This window comes from Tinamus guttatus, unplaced genomic scaffold (genome assembly GCF_059628265.1).
Source record: "Tinamus guttatus ecotype Peru unplaced genomic scaffold, ASM5962826v1 Tinamus_guttatus_pri_ptg000389l, whole genome shotgun sequence".
In the NCBI taxonomy this organism is placed as follows: Eukaryota; Metazoa; Chordata; class Aves; order Tinamiformes; family Tinamidae; genus Tinamus; species Tinamus guttatus.
Genome location: NW_028288923.1, coordinates 8,392,684 through 8,408,079, shown reverse-complemented (window position 1 = coordinate 8,408,079; position 15,396 = coordinate 8,392,684). Strand labels below are relative to the sequence as shown.

The 15,396-nt window shown below is 41.4% G+C and overlaps 1 protein-coding gene across 1 annotated transcript in view; it reads right to left on the bottom strand.

Annotated features, from left to right (window-relative positions):
- SMPD3 (sphingomyelin phosphodiesterase 3) overlaps positions 1-15,396 on the bottom strand; it is a 33,220-nt gene that overhangs the window by 3,108 nt on the left and 14,716 nt on the right. The window contains exons 3-5 of the mRNA XM_010221687.2: positions 7,526-7,681; positions 3,070-3,159; positions 1,832-1,895 (exon numbers count right to left, since the gene is read on the bottom strand). Coding sequence (XP_010219989.2) covers positions 1,832-1,895; positions 3,070-3,159; positions 7,526-7,681 — 310 coding nt within the window. The remainder of the gene's footprint in view (positions 1-1,831; positions 1,896-3,069; positions 3,160-7,525; positions 7,682-15,396) is intronic.

Below are 15,396 nucleotides of genomic sequence, written 5' to 3'. Positions count from 1 at the left end.
AGAGGCTTCCTGTCTCTCGTCAGGGCAATGGTTTCTTAAATATGAAAGAACTTCTAAGTAGCTTAAACATGCAGATCCTGTCTTCCCTGCAGATCTGAATACAAAGCTAGTAGAAATTGCTGTTAAGTAGAATTTTTAAGAGATCTATTTAAAACAATTATCATGTATTGCAGAAAACGGAAAGCTACTCTTAGTAGGCAAAAGCATTATAGATATATATACTGTTAGAAAAGTCCAAGAATACTTTCCAGCTATATCTCATTCTGAGGTGATACATCTAAGGAACTCAAGTAATCCTATAAAACTCGACGGATTATCTCATGGCTATTTATCTGTCAGTCACACGCATATCTGTGGAGCTTAATTGCTGAATACAAGTAACTAAGAAAATATCTGCGAACTAATTTGATGACAGATGGTCTCAAAAGGCTGCTTAAAAACACATTTAATTTTTTTTTTTTTTTAAAGAGCTCCAAGCCTGTTCTTAGAATCATAAAATAGAATGTTACACCCACATGCAGATTTACATTTGCAAACTTAATTGCAGAGGCCAAATTACTTCAGCTTCCGAAAATCCCTTTCACATGTACTAAATCTGTTTTCAACATGTGAATAGAAATGTCCAGAAATTCTGCAGGTTTTTGAATGTGCAAAGTGTGACTTGCTCTACAAGATTTTTTTATGTAAGCTAAACAAACCTAGACCTTATATCTAGATATAAATTCAATTTCTTCACTCAAATCTGATATAAGAAGGACTTTAAGGGTTAGCGTCACCAAATGTACTCAACAAAGGGTACATCTATATCAAACACTACATTGCACTTCTTAGTAAGCTAAAATGCCAAGATAAACACACTGTGCCTAAGTAAGTGTAGCATTTCCAGTATATGTGCTAACCGAACCATCTGTACAGCTTTGTGCAAATGCAAAGTCATTAATTCAAGGATCTTTACCTCTAGAATACTTTGATAATCAAAGGTAGAACATCTTTTGTAGTTAGTCATGTTAATAACATTTAGTCTTCAACAACTAGCCTTCCAGGAAGAGAAATAGTGCAGAACCTTACCACAGTCACTAACCACTGCTATGCAATGTACACAGCTTATTATTATCTCTTCTTTGGCATGTTATTTAACAAATAGTATTAGACTTCAGGAAATTTACCTTAGGACTTCCACAAGATGATATTTCTTTTGCATTTCTCTTAAGTCCACTAAATCACACTAAAGATTTATTTCCCATTATTCAAATTTTCAAAGTAATGATAGACTGGTACCCCCGAAAGGCTCAGCAGTATTATTCCTAGTTGTTTGATATGCTCTTTAATTCCTCTCTATATTTGTGACTTTGCCTCTTTAATCATGAATTCTGCAGGAGTAATTGGTTGTTGGATTGGGGTGGTAGCTTAAATTCTTTTTGAGGGGACATGATGTTTGTTTCTGTTGCTCCTCCAGAGTGCCAGAACCATGGGACTGACTGTGTGCACAGATCTCTGAACAAGCTGTCGACAGCGCCCTTTCCAGCAGTGCTTGCAGTTGCTTGTCCTATTCCTGTGGGCCTGTCCAGGTAGGAGCATCTCTTCCAATATAAAGGCACTGACTGCAACCACTTTGATCAAAAATTCACTCACTGAAGCCAATTCGAATAGAATTTGAGAAGTAGACACTTTTCCTCCTTTTGTCTTCTCTCCACCTCAAGTCCCCAGCAGTACTGAACTGAGTAAACATGTCTTATGGGCCATTAAACACCATCAACCTGTGAAATGTTAAATAGCAAGCAGGGAACTTTTTAGCAATGGTCTGAGGTATGTGAGGAGCAGCAATGCCTACTTCTGCAGGTTATCCGGCGTGCACACTTCTTCATCATACAATCCTTCAGGATCCAACAAGGTACCTGTGGACAGAGAGGGAAACATGACTGTCTGGGCATTCCTCCTGCTACCTGTCCTCTCAGGAAGTCTTACAGCTGGGTGAAGACTGCATAAATGCTGGGAAAGGGGGCTCTTCTGACTGTGCATTCTTTATTCACTTGCTTCTGAACACAAGTGATATCCACGCACAACAGTTATCCTTACAGGGATGGCACCTCACACTTGACTATGTGATGCTTTCAGACTAGTAGATTCTCTCTTTTCAGAATAAATGTAGAAAAACAATTCCTTCTGGCACACAGAATAAGAATGCTTGATCTTAGCTTTTCTTCTTCTGTCTCCTTCCATATATCTTCTGTTCCATTTTGCCCACAGTACAGTCCCTATCTTAGTGTTTTCCTAGCAGATTTTCCAGTCTAAATTTAACATTCAACATTTTCTGTTTCTTCTACTTGTTCTAGTCTGTAATGCTCACTTATTCCTTACTAATTCTTGCCCCAATTTTTATTCCTTGTAGCCCCTTTTCATTCTAGGTAGATCAGAGTTTAGCAAAAGCAAACACCTTCTGCTTCCGTGTCTCAGTCCCAACCTGTCTGATTTTTCTTTGTTTTCTATGAGTGGATTCAGCCACAATATTGCATAGTTCCACATTTACTTTAATATCTTTGGGATAGCCAATACTGGTACAACTCTGTTGAATTCAGTGAAGGTTTAGACCAAGAACTAGCTTTCCCCTAGAGTACGCAATTATAACCAGAGTTCCAGCCTAAGATGAACCCTAGGATTTGCTAATGTTCAACTACTTTGTTACAGCCTCCCTTCCAGCACCCCTACATCACCAAGGGAATGTTCTGATCAAAAACTGCAGATTTTCATTGTATGCAGAAAGAACAGAAACATGTTTTTTCAAAGTAACCTATTTTAAAGTAGAATAGGTGTGTGACGGCATTCAAGTAGCTTGATCCTTACATGCCATTCCAAATGTGGACCGAGGTTTTGGATCTTGATTGCAATTTAATAAGACAGTGCTGAGGCTACAGACTATACACTGTGATACAGAAAGGCCACTTGTAAATACCAAGTCTCTATCACACCGTCACTGCTCATTAGCTGCAGTACCTGCTGCCTGCAGCTGCTGTGTCTGTGACAAAAGATAACGAGTTTTGGTCACATATTGGTACTTAGAGCAGATCTTACCGATTGCCCATGGTTTATCCTCCCCAGGACCAATTCGACATGGGTCTTTATAGTGTGTAAACAGAGAATGCTGCTGTTCCAGCTTGTCCTCTGCAGGAAAACAGCAAAGAAAAGGCAAGGAGGTTACATGGTGTAAATTGCGAGCAGAGTTTCAGAAAAGGCAAGCCTGTCTTCCCAGTCTGTAGCCACTAGTGTTCTTTTGGTCAGGAGTGTTTATGGCCATGTTGACTATGTTTTATGTATTTTCTATATGGTTCTTAGAGGACAGGAAAAGCCTTTGGGGCTTCAACAGTTTCTATTTCACATTGCAAATAAGCAAAAACCTTTTGCTTTTTGTTTGCTCTTTTTTAATCTAGAAAGAAGGCATAAGGAGAGAAAAAAAAATAATAATCGCACAATTTCCTCATATCCATGACCTGGCAGGCAGACTGATTCAAACAAGCTTTGTACTTTTGCTGCACTTCGCTGTTTTATCTTAACCAGAAACTCTAGCAAAATGTTTGCTAATAATGGTGCTTTCCTACAAACATTTTCTAGGCATTTTCCAATAGTTTTTAACAGTAAACTGAAGTGAAAGTTTTCTAACATACTTCCTTATCTTCACATTGACACTGCATTATTTACGCTAATACAAAACAATTGTCAAGATCAGAAAATGGAGAGTTGAAGTGACTTCACAACAGCAATTTATAGGGCTGCTTACTGGTGTATACATATCGCTTGGTAAGCTTGAAGACAAACACTTTGGCTTTGCTTGCTTCTGAAAAATTTGCTGACTGCTTTTCAAATTATAATAGTTATGAGACACATATTTCATTGGGATATTATCACCAGCATTAAAGCAGTCCTAAACAGAATCAGCATAACCCCTCAGCTTTCAGATTAATCTGGTTCTGCGCTTAACATATTCAGAGTCATACAGTGCATCCACATCCTGAGATTATTTAATATATCATATATCCTGAATTTCAGGCAATGAACAACATAAGGAAATTCTTCTGTACATGCTTTTTAAGAAAGTGATTATTATACCTAGGAATAAGCACAACTGGGACCCAAAAACACGGATTGCTGCTACTTTTTTTTTTTTTTTTTTAAATGACAAAGACTGGCAATAGTATTCCCTGATAACTCTTTTCCTCATTGCAGCCCTTCTACCCTTTACAGTGGCAACATTTCTTAGCAATGGTTCAAGCTTTCTCTTGGGATGACTGGAATATTCACCTGTACTTGGAGCTGCTATTTGTCTGTGTCTATTGTCAAGGCAACAGCATCTGTCAGTATGCACAAAATGGACTGCTTTAAAGTAAGAAACAAAACTTGGAGCTGTGACCTGGTTCTTGGGCAGATTAGACAGACTGCAGCTTAGCCCACTTATGCAGCAAAATCAGACCTACTCTGCAAAACAGTGTTCTTACTGTGTGAGGAAGCTGTTGGCCTCTCCCTATTAACAAGGAAGAGCAACACAAATGACAGCAGGGAGTACAGTAATATTTAGCATTAATTGCTGCAGGCACTTTTGCATCATTAATAGACCTTGTCCCTCAGTTACTACATCCACACCAACTGATCTACCCTGATCAGCCTCATTACATGTACTGTTTCTGGCTGTTTTTTTAAAAAATTATTTTTATTTTTCTCCTCCAGCTAGTTCTTGCTCTTAAAGATCCTCATAATCACAAGAGATTGAAAAATAAATTTACCAGCATATCCTGGAGCTGCAGTAGAGGATTTGCCCACATTTTCCAGGTATGCAATGCAAAGAATCTCCCTTTCTGCCTGAACAGCCAATAGATTTGTTTATTCTTTATAAACTATAAACTACAATAAATTCTGTGCAGTTTGTATTTCTCCAAGCTTTCCCTCATTACAGGATATGTCTATAAAAGTTCCCTCAAAGACAAGACAGATTAAAATCTTTTCATGATTAATTCACTATGGCAATGATAGCTAAAAAGCCACAGCTCACAAAATGAACTTCACCCATGTGACTAGAAGGCTTTTTATGTTATGCTTTAAGAATAGAGAAGAATTTTACATAATTCCCTCCAAAGTAACATGACATTGAAGACAACTTTCTAATAATGGTCCTGATAAATGAGAATTTGCTGTACTAATGTTGAGATAATGCTCTCTGACACTGGGGAAAACCAAGTTACTGAAAGTTTATGCCAAGTATAAGATCACTCATAAGCCTAGAGATCTTTGAAAACTGATAGTCACTAGTACAAAAAAAAAAAAAATTACCATGTCAGTCAGTGGAATGGGTAACAATACCCAAAATTGTATACAGATTTACAGAAAGCTGATTATTGTTTAAAAAAAGATTACCGTAAAAACATTCGGTTCTTTGCAATGCTAACCAATCTCTGTAAAGCAATACATAATTTAAAAAGGGAGAAGACAGCCTTAGAACAAAGCATTAATCTTGCTTAATGCATAGGAAATAAAGTAATCTACAAATAAAAAAATGAAATAGCCAACTTAATTTCAATTTCCAGGCTGAGCTAATTTTAAAGGGGAGAAAAGTAAATGAGCTGTAGGGATGGTAAAAACAAAATGGATTTTTATAACGTACTTTTTAATCCTCTTAAGCAATAGCTGTAAAGGTTGTTTGCAGAAGCAGATCGTTGCTTTTTCTTTTGCCTTAGCAAGCCCAACTGTGAGGAGCATCCCAATCGGTAGAGCTGGTCAGAGTGCCAAGGCTTCCCAGGCAGGGGCTGCTCGCCGTGCGCTCCTCTCTGCTCTGCCCGTGCATGTCCTGCTCCCCGGCGCTGCCCGGCCTCGCTGGCGCACACGTGCTGCCCGCGCATCCCCTCTGTGCTCTACAGCAGCTTCTCTCGCCCCTCGTCTTTGCCCAAGGCCACTCTGTCCATCTGAGCCTCCATCCAACAATATTACGCGTCACAAGGCAGCAGTTGGGTCCGCTCAGTATCCCCTAAGCTTCTGTCTCCCTTTATCAGGGCTGCTGAAATTACATCTCCAATCTGCCCCAGAGCACCTTGGCTGGCTGGACTGCCTCTGACTCAGTGAATTCCTCCCTTTCTTATAAACTCACTACCACTACTACCCTGGCATTTCATCCTAATAAATTCTGTTCCTCTACAGCATTCTGTAGTCAATATTACTTGCTCCTCATCTCTGCCATGCACAGCTGCTTTCTCCAGCAGGCAGAGCTGTTGCCAGCTCATTCTCTGGCCGTTTGGAGTTTGCTTTGGACCAGGCAGTCACGATCAGTAGTATACGTGAGCTAAGAGCAAACCCCAGAACAGCTGTGGGTTGGGGCTGCAGGTCTTTCCCACTCAGTTAAGCATTTCTCATCCTTTACAAAAGTCTTCTATTTCAAGTGTCTGATGGGAGCCATGAGATTAGATAACCCTAGTTATTTATTATTAGATAATACTAGTTATTTATTATTAGATAGATAAGGCCTACTCTCTGTGGTTTAGTTGCTTTGTTTTAGTAGAGTCCATGCTCTCAAGCCTTGCTAAATTACCTAGGCTTCTCACGAACACTGCTGAATTCACACTGGATGCTGTTTACACACATCATCCACAAACTGTTACTCCACAAACTCAAGTGGTCTGAATTGCTGAAGTCCAGTGTGAATGTGAGCTCATCTGCAGCCAGCCCATCACCCTGGTGACACCCAGCGCCAAGGAATTCCCTGTGATGAAGCCCCCCAGGGGCTGAACTGCACCCCGGGCGAGAGGCAGAGAAGACGCATGCAAACACAGGGCTTTGCACCCAGTGCTGGCAGCTTAGCTGGTCAGGGAGCACGCTATCTACGTGGGGAAGAGACCAGCATCTCTGAAAATTCACCACCTGCTAGCTGCTTTTTTTTTTTTTTTTTTTTAAATAGTGCCCCCAGTATCCAAATATAGAAGAAAAAATAGACTACTATTTAAAAACATATAAAACCACACCAGCACAGTTCATTCCCACGCGCCCCATAAATGCTTTGGCAATGTTAAGTTCTCTCCACAACATTACCCTCTTTGATACATATACATAAACCATAAAATCTTTTAACTGTATGATTTTACTGCTTTCCCCATCCCTCCCCCATAAAAACCCACAACACTTACTTTGATAGTAACTAAAATTCTAGACAAAAGGTGTCACAGAGTACATCTAAACAAATCAAGTAAAACGAGACCACTGAATCCCCCCATTTTTACTACTGCAAGGCAGAAGTAGCCCACTGTACCTTAAAATACAGCCTCTGCTTAAGAGCGGACAGAGTTTGTAAGTGAGAGATGCTCTCCCTGGGTCATCAAAGGCCTCATCCCTATTTTAATGGCTTCAGTACCCCTGAAGTCTTTCCCTATGCATGGCTGCAAAAGTCAGGCACAGCTTTGCATACACTGCAACTATCCACAAGAGGAAGAAAACAACAACTGCTCCATTATTATCAGAACAGGTACAGAGCAGGAAAAGGAAAAGCTCATCTTACCGGAGGAGCAGTTATCAAAGTTGAGATCGCCACAGATGACATCAAAAGCCACCAGCTCCTCGGGATTGGCTGTGCTGGAGGAGGAGGTAGATTTTCTGAATTCAGACAGCCAATCTTGAAGCATATCCAGTTGCTCACATCGAACAGTAGTATCTCCTGCAGCAAACAAAGGAATTCCAAAAAAATGTTTCATTTTCATTTTAAAATGTGCATTTTAGAGTTGGGTGCTCAGAGTGTCAGAGTGCATCCAGCAAAACTGGTCCTAGATATCTCTGCAGAGCTGGGTCCAAATGTCATCTGTTGAATTCAAGGACATAGGGATTAAAGCAAACTACCAAGATAAATACTTCCCCCTTTTTTAAAACCACCTCTTAAAAACCATCATTTATGTCTCTAATGAAATAAAATATAGTCACATTAGTTGCTAAGCAATGGTGTAGATAACAGCATACTATGTACATGGTGCATAGTTAATTTTGAACTTTGGAAATCACACTTTTTGACGATTTAAGTATCTCCTGGAATCACACTAAGCACTTCTGAAGAAACAGAGAGACAAGTCACCCGTTCCCCAGACAGACAAGCGAACGGTGACGTTCTGAGCCGCAGGAGGAGGGAGGGCTGCATGAGATCCATAACTAGGAGGCCAGAGTTAAGATCCTACCTATGCCAAAACTGGGCCGTGTGCTCCTGGGCATCACGCTTACTCTTTCTTTGCTTCCTTCCTAGTACGTGAAGATCAAAAACTTACTTGTTCAGCTTACTCATACTTTAGTAATCTACAGGCAGAAGGATTTTACTCATGTTCAGAAATGGCAAACTGGAAGTATTTCCGTATTTTTAAAGGTGCATATATGATACAGATTTAAGTAGGCAGTACTTCAAAAAGAACCAGATCCCTTTTGCCAGTTTCAAGTTTTATAGGAGGCTACAGATCAAGGATGTGCCCCAGTTTATGAAGTACTATGAAAGGGCTGAGATTGAATGGTTACAAAATATTTTTTAGTTTGTGAAGCCACTTGACATATAAACCAACTCTTTAATTAGAGCAACTAAACATATCTAATTTCAAGCAGATTAGTTGATATTAAGTGTGAAGAAAAAAAATAGTTGCTGTAATTATTTCAAGAGAGCTAGTAAAAGCTTGATATAGGAGAAAGGAGCAGAAAGATATTTTAGAAATAATTATGATTTTTGTTTGTTGGAGTGATAAATGTCAAATCAGAACAACTTTGCTTTTCTTCAAAATAAAACAAAGATTTGTGTTTAAATACCACAATCAATCAGAAGAAAACAGCCAGCTCATGTCACTCTGACTTAAATTTTACATTAGCCTTACTGCTTTGTGATAGCTATTAAAAAGGTGGGAAAAAAAAATCAAAAATAGCCTAGTTGTTTATGTCTAAAGCTGCTTTCAGTGTCACTTACTATGGAGATGGTGAATATTTAATTCTGCACATATGAAATACTCTCTTTGCTTCTTCATAAAAACTTACGGTAAGTCAGTTACCATTTCAAAGTATTGACTTCTTTTTACAGGAAAGAAAGGGATATAGAAGTTCTTGCAAATTCTCTTTTTCCAAACCCAAGAGAAGATAGATACTGCTTACAGATTACACACTGCAGATGACGAAGGCAGATTTTCAATGATACTTAGGTTGTTAAAGTTTTCAGTTAGGTTGTTAAGTGAAGCCTTTTTGGAAGGTTTCTATTCACCTAGACTGCTTAAGCATCCTTTGCCTAATTTTAAAGGGATAAAGTATTCCTTGAATGTCTGATGCATCCGCACCAATGGGAGCAGTTTGGCATAGCAGTAGGAATGCTTCCCTCATCTAATACCTTGCAGGGGGATTAACAAAAAAAATACCAAATTGAATGCTACAGCAGGATAGAAAACTACATCCTTGTGGATTTAGTATCGTAAGGCTGGAAGCTATGTGCCAGTTAACAGATAAGTGAACAGACAACAAAGGTTCAAATTCTGGATATTTCTAAACAAGATGGTTCGTTGAATTCAGCTTAACTCATACTAAAGTGATAAACAAAGAAATAATGCAGATACTAACTAGCAGGATCCTGCAACTGCCAGGGGAGGTAAAATGATTTGCACGCAAGAATTCCAAGGCAGAGCTGGCAATCCTGGCAAGGGGCTGGCTCACAGCAGTGGTTCCTTCTAAGCCTCATTCTTAAAACCAGCCGCCCTGGCTCTACTGGGCTGGAGGTCACATCTCTCCTCAAAGCTTGTTTGTCACTCCACTCAGTTGCGGCTGCTGCCAGCACTTGATAAGACTTTTAAAGTGTGAGCTCTGGGCACAGCAGCTGCCTTAGAGCACAGAAAGAAAGTTCAGGCATCGTGACTTCACTTTCCTACCGCTCTTAACCTGGGCAGGGCTTCATTTTCAAGAATAAGGGAGTTCAGTAACAGTTAAATATAAAGTGCATCAGAAATGTTCAACTAAACACAACTTGATAGAGTCCTCAATAATTAAATGGAATATTGAAAAGAACATGACCAGGGAGAGAGCTTTAAATACATCCTGACACTGACTCATCTCCTTAGACATTTAATTCCACTGCCAAATAATATGTTTTTTTTTTCCTTCTACTCATCAGTTATTCCTGACAAATCTGTACCATTTGGGATGTAATATACAAACTAGTATAAGTCCTATCTGAAACTACTCCCAGATCTACAGTTTCTGGTTACCTATACATCCATTTTAGCTAATAACACATCTAATTGTGCAGCTTGAGAGTCTAAGGTATTCTTAGGAGCATCCCTTGCTACCACAGTGCTTATTTGCACTGCACAGAACTGCACGTTAATAAAAGCTGCTGGCAAACATACTGATACAGTGCTCGCCACAAGAAAGAGCCCTACATTCAAGATGCAGCTAGACAAAAGCACAAGAAATAGGTCGCACGGAATAAATGACAGCCTGGAGCAGGTGATACTGACCGTGAAACGTGCGCGTGACTGACACACACGTTCTGCTCAGCTAAAGACACAGATGAAATAGGAGGCTCGCAGACCGGCTGGGGTTGGTAAGGGCCTCCCGAGATCATGTAGCCCAGTGTCCCTGCCCAAGGCAGGGTCACATGTTCTGGACGTAACCATGGGGGGAGAACTCCATAACTGCCCCAGGCAACCTGGTCCAGATATCAGTCACCCTTAGAGTAAAAAAGTTTTTGTTCTTAAGTTTGAAAGGAATTCTTTGTGTTTCAGTCTGTTCCCGTTGCCTCTTGCCCTGAGAACAGGCTGCCTCCAGCTTCCTTATGCTCCCAGCAGGTATTTAAACACATGGAGAAAGTCCCCCATCCCAAGCCTTCCCTTCATGAGCCGAACAGTCCCAGCTGCCTCGTTCACGACACGGCCCATCTGGGTGTAGAGTGAAGGTCGTACTGGATCCTGGTATTTCTGCAGCATCTGAATCTTCCTTATCTCCATATGCCAGCACTTTCCTCTTGACCTGACTTTTAGCCTCGAGTCTTTTTACAAGAACACAGTAACTAATCTTGCTCCCCACAAAGCCTTGATTATATGAATTGCTTATATGTCTAAGACGGCCTTTCCATCCCTTAAGGGTCAAGATTTCATTTGTGTCTTCTGTGAAATATATAGCAGTCCTTCACTAGGGAAAGAATAAAATAATAGAACAAGTACTTATGAGGGCAGGAAACTGAGGCAGCAACCAGGAGCAGATCAATGAGAAGAACACAGCAAACAAATGCACAAAGGTAAAATTGTCAGAAACAGAAAACTTTGGAGAAAAACAAGCAAAACATGTTACCGTGAGGTGTGTCTTGTAATATGCATTGCCATTACTGGAAAGGCAGGGAGAAGCAGTAACTACACAGTGGCTTACACCTTACTTGTCGAGAGTCCTGAGCTTTGGGCTGTAGAAGCACCATACACTGCACCACCTCAGGACTATAGGAAAACGGCACCCCGGAAGCTCTAGGAACAGGCCATCTTTCCTTCTCCCTAGAAGCAGCGTGTGAACAGCGACATCTCTGCTCTGCCACCGCCGGCCCCGCAGCAGCTCCGCGTCCCACGCGGATGCAGGGTGCACAGCCCAGGGAGCGACAGGTCAACGGCAGATGAAGGAATCCTTTAATGCAACCTGAATGCAATTACTGTCAGAGATTACTATTACATGATGCTCTCCAGCTTCCAGCAGCTTCGCAATAGGCTCTACATATTTAGAAGCAAAAGAACTAGTGAGGCTCAGACTTACAGGCCCCCAGTGATGATGACTTTGGAGCTAACTGAACTAATCAGACACCAAAATAGAGAAGAAGCCAAACGTGAATCCAGAACAACCAGTGGAGAAGATGTTTCAAAAACGGCCTATTGCTGAAATGAAATAGCTCCTGCAAACAGGAGGCAAAGGGAACTAGGAACCACCTTCCAACTCCAATGTTCACCACCTCTTTTCTCCAGCCTTCAGCTCCAATTAAGTGTTCAGCTTATTGACTGTCACCAATGATTAACCAGAGGAAATGGATTTGTACTAATTGCTCTGCAGTTTTTTTTTTTTTTTTTTTTTCCTTTTCCCTCAATAACTGGTCTGGAAAAATGCAAGTAATTGTGTTGTGACTGGTCCCTGCCATCAGCATATTCGAGTTCTTTGCAAGTTCCTTTCAGCTTCTAGTTTTACATGGAAGGATGACAAAGCAGTGTAGGAAACCTCAGCCAGCACCAATATGCCCTGCAGCCTTGTTCACAATGGGATAATCAGAGCTGCCTTTTTCCAGCTGGTTTGGAAACTCCCAAGCCAGATCCTGTCCTGAGCAGTGCAGGCTGGTACCACGCACCGAGGAGGACCCTCTGCTTTAGCTACAGACATGGAAGGTGCTACCAGGAGGAGCCCTCAGGCTGCTGAAAAAGCAGCTGGCAGCCCTGCCTGGGGCAGAAAGGGAGAGACCCAGCCTGGAGAGCCCAGCACTGAGAAGGGCCACAGCACCCACAGGCAGGGAATCTGGGTAAGAGAAGGAGAAGAGGGAGGTAAGTGCAAGGCCTCGTTAGAGAAGCAGCACTTTCCAAGCACAAGAGAATCCATCAGCGTGTCAAGGAGACCCCCACCTCATAGCTCTAACCCAGACCTTCCCCTGGGCCAAGGAGGCAGTAAGAGATGCCCCACACACCCCCACCTTCATCCTGCTGGGTGACTTTCCAGCTAGGTCAGCTCTCTAGTTCAGGGCAACACCAGAACTGCTGCGTTAGCACAACCGAGGACAGGGCAAGGGCAGGACACGCCGCCACGGTGCCGAGAGGCCAGCTTGGCTATTGCAGGAGCAGATGTAGAATCCTGCCTGGGGGCATTTAACATGACACTCCCGAAACGGCACAGCCAGGATTTCAAACACTGAGGATCCCTCCCAGACCTGACCTGAATTCTGCTCTCTCTGTGTGTGGGCTTGTGCAAACTGAACCATGAGGGAGTTGAAGGGACAGTGCCCAGTGTGCAACCCAAGCCGGAACAGGTTGGGGCTCGGGGGTTTTGTGGGGGTCTCCCCAAGACCCAATTTAATGGGACTTGGAAGGTAGATTTTTGCTGCTTGCAGACAGCAAAACCTGCTCAGACCATTAATCACTGTCTAATTGAAAGACATAAAAGAAGCATATAACTTAACGGCCCTCTGGAAAATAATTACATTCAAGTCTCATTACAGGATCCCTTCATTTGTCACTGCAATGCAGCTATTTCCACAGTGGAAATGAGGAGCTGCTTCATAGCAACATTGTGTAATAGGTACAGAATTAAGCTGGTAATTTTCATCTAATTCTAAAATTTTACTGAAGGTGCACGTCAGCTCTAAAACAAATAGTAATTGCTCAGAACAGTGTTTAGCCAGCACATCTCTTGCAAAAGCAGCTTTTTGACCATGACCAGTTGGATCCCTTCCTTCTATGTTCATGTAATTACCAGAGCCATCAAATGTAAGTCTGTGTATCCTAAAGGGAGCCGAATTACACTCAGCCGTGTGTGACAAGATGATTTAAACGGTTAACCTTTTAAACCGGGCTTGTTTTTACCACATCTTTATATGGTTGAACTGTTTTTCGGACAGCTTTTTTTAAATGTATGAAATGTTTTGAAGTGGATGATACAAATCAGAAAGCACAGCTCTGCCAGACTGTTATGAACGTTAGTTTTCCATTTCATTACATAAACTAATGTGATTTATCAAAACACATTCAGACTCTTAAGTCTTTGTCTCTATTTAAATGTAGCTTGAACTACAGAAGCCTAAAAATGTGAAGCAAAAGTGTAAGCAGAAAAATGAAAGGTTATGTTTTACCCCCCGAGAAGCTTTGGACTAACTTTGAGAATAGAACATTATTTCCCTTCCTCTTTAATATTTTATGGACTTGACAGTGTGGTTAGCAAAGACTACCTGAAAATGCACGACTAGGTAGTAAAAAGTATCAGAACTAAAACCAGAGGATTATAACATTAACTAGAACAGCAACAAATCTCTGCTCCTCAGCAGCACTCTGCCAGTACATCAGCACAGCTCCGGAGTTAAACACACAGGCTGTTACACTGTTGAAAAGTAGCTGAAAAATTCATGAATCTTTTTTAAAACTATTCAGTCTCTCTAAAGTACTTGGGGATTGTCAGCTCTGTTCCAAAGTCTGTCTCCCTGTAACTGGAGCACCAGGGAAATGTGTGGCTGGTTCTGCACGCCTGCCCGTGTTAGCCTGGACGTGCTGCGGAGCCCAGGGTCGGAGCTCAGAGCGTGTTCGTGCTGCCCCACGCTGTGGTGTGCAGGCCAGAGGGCAGCACTCTGCTCCCCAGCTATGCTCAATGCAAGGATCACCCCGTCCAAATTAAAATTTGATCTTACACACAATTAAAGCTTTGTTAACCCCTATTGAAAGGCTACGGCTGATACTTTTGATGCAAAGGAGAGAGGAGATGCATGGAAAATTTTCTCTATGCACGCATTCAGATTTCAACTGTGTGTCAGTTTTAACTGATGAGTGCTCAGGCCAACAGCTAGAATAGAAAGATTTCTCGATTCAGTATTCTCAGGTATGCATGAGGACAAGGGAAAAATGAAATGAAATAAAAACATTATGTTACTATCTTTTCCCTTCCCTATCTCTCCAGACCTGGTCTGTACAATGGAGATAAAGCTACTCAGCTATAGTGGCCAACTTCACTCCGTCTTGTTCTGAGGACTGACATTAAAAAAGATCTAAGTGCTGAGATGCTCTCCTGAAACAGGGTCATGAGAGTACCTAAGATAGTTGAGGAAGAACACGGCTACCCACAGCTTGAGAGATAGAGAGCTAATGTGAAATTCCAGCCTTGTTATGGGCAGTGCTGGAATCCACACATCTCACAGCCACAGAAATGTGCTACTGCACAAGATTTTCACTTGCTTTTTGAAGCTAATTCAGTGAAAAACATGACTAACAAAAATTTTAAAATTTTTAAATAAGCATGCTAGAAATTTATATATGAAATTGGTAGGTCAGACAATTTTGGCTTATTTCTACCACTGATTTCTGATGGAAAAACCATCTCAACTTGTTTCTTCTGATAAATCCCTGTTACACACAGAGACATTGTGGGTTATGTGGTGACATTCGTAGTATGGGTTTATAAATGCTGTTGACGGTTATTCTTTTAGGGTATGACTAATGATGGTAGTATTTAGCTAAAGTAGCTATTTAGATAAAAGGAAGCAAAGGGAAAACTCTCTCAAGGGCTTTTTTACTGTTTCTTACAATGTACGAGACTGGAAAGTGCAGCTTTGGGATAGAGCTGCCTGCCCTGCCTCCTTCGCAGCTCACGGCTATCTGCAGAGCACCCCTAACCCCAGCAGGCCTGGAGGGGCATCGCTTGCTGTGTGAG